Below are 1,744 nucleotides of genomic sequence, written 5' to 3' on the forward strand. Positions count from 1 at the left end.
CTATTTTCCATCTGGTTTTCTTAATGAAATTCAAAAAGGGATGACCATTCAATGAAGGAAGCCTTGTGTTTTACGGTTCTATCATAGAGACAAGTTATCTTTCACCAATCCACCATATAGTATATATTTCCACCATATTTCTGGTCCAAGTTTCATCGCCAACTGTACAACAAATTTTCTTCAAGTCTGGAGTGGTCCGTTAGTACACCAATGATCTGTCGCAGTTCATATCCATATGGGCATAGCATACACTTAATTATAAAAGGAGTTTTTTTTAAATTAACTTCTTGGCTTTTTTAAGACTAACATATTTCTTCCATTCCTTGCTTACTCTTCTCCAATTCCTATAAAGGACCTCTTTGTTTTGGTGTCGTTTTTTTATACTTACTTTAGGTTCTGGTTTTATAGTACAGAATTTAGCATCTTTTTTTGCAAATCAGCTTTTTTGCTGATTCTGACCTGGAACCCGAAAAGCTTCGAATTCCTAAAAGAAACATTTGTTACCAACTGGCTAATGGGAATGTTACCATGGAAGATTTAAAAACGCACTGACTAATAGATAGTAATGATCTGTTATATTCCTGCTTTACCTTTTAATCACAAGCAGGATTTAAAGCAAGTCCTACTTCCATAGCCTTGGTTGGTGTGGTATGAAAAGCTTCTCTATAATGCCTATGCAGGGCATTGTTTGCATTCGACAGAGCGTTCGCTCATGGGAAGACTTATTAAAGAATGTCGACCACTCAATGCTTCCCTATTATATTCTGGGTCATATATCCAATGCATTTATAACCAGTACCTTGGGTTGAAACCCCAGGTTACATCCACAGCATGTTTTTAGAGTCACTCATAAGTTACTGATCTATTTTATTCACTTTAAAATAAAAAATATTTATCCTACTTTGTAAAAATCAGACTTTTCCTAGCTTGAATGCCTCCAAGTATGTAATATGAAATGAAAAATATTTTATTTAAAGTTTAACCATAGTTTCGCCCCACTTTGCTTGGGGCATCAGTTAAAGTTTAAACCCAGTCTTAAACCTTTAAGCATCAGTCCTAATGAAGCCTTACAAAGTGGAGCAAAATGTTTATTACCTTTAAATAGTTTTCTTACGCCACCCGAACTATCTTCCTAAAATAAATATTTATGGTATACCTCCTACAGTGGAGGTACATACTTATGATAATTAATGACTTATATTATAGTTATTTAAATTATTATTAATTTGGCTCCACAACTCGATGTCGAGTCCTGGCCTCCTGCATTAGCCTCCACCAATCATTATGATAGTCCACGTTTCCGAGCCATACAGAAGAATTGGCCGAATAATTGTTTTATACAAATAAATCTTGGTGTCCTTAGACAAGGCACAGCTCATAAAATAGGGACTGAGGCTATAATAACAGCAGTTGGCACATAAGACTCTTCGTTTAATTTCAGAGTCCACAACATTGTCTTGGATTATGAGCGATCCAAGATACATAATCTTGGGGATTTTTCCAAAAGTATATTCTCTGATCCTGATTTCTTCACCGGGCCTGGGGATTTCCTCTGTGACCATGTATTTGGTCTTTTCTGTATTCACTTCAAGCCCCATTTTTCTTGCTCCTTCAGCCAGTTTCATAAATCTACCAGACAGCTTGGAAAGAGCGTCCAGCAATGTCAATGTCATCAGCATAAGCAAGAAGCTGTAAATTATTTAAATAATTTTTTTTTTTCAATTCTTTGAAGTGTTTTTCAGTA

At 35.5% G+C, this 1,744-nt stretch overlaps 1 protein-coding gene across 1 annotated transcript; it reads right to left on the reverse strand.

Annotated features, from left to right (window-relative positions):
- Nucleotides 1-1,265: 1,265 nt before the first annotated feature.
- Nucleotides 1,266-1,673, reverse strand: LOC136795092 (uncharacterized). The gene has a single exon (XM_067044590.1). The coding sequence runs from the start codon at nucleotides 1,671-1,673 to the stop codon at nucleotides 1,266-1,268; it is 408 nt and encodes a 135-aa protein (XP_066900691.1).
- Between the last annotated feature and the right edge of the window lie 71 nt (nucleotides 1,674-1,744).

The sequence above is a fragment of the Halyomorpha halys genome, unplaced genomic scaffold (genome assembly GCF_000696795.3).
Source record: "Halyomorpha halys isolate HHAL.00 unplaced genomic scaffold, Hhal_1.1 Scaffold245.1, whole genome shotgun sequence".
Taxonomy (NCBI): domain Eukaryota; kingdom Metazoa; phylum Arthropoda; class Insecta; order Hemiptera; family Pentatomidae; genus Halyomorpha; species Halyomorpha halys.

Excerpts from the sequence above, each read along its gene's own strand:
- LOC136795092 (XM_067044590.1), bottom strand. The coding sequence starts at position 1,673 with ATGACATTGACATTGCTGGACGCTCTTTCCAAGCTGTCTGGTAGATTT.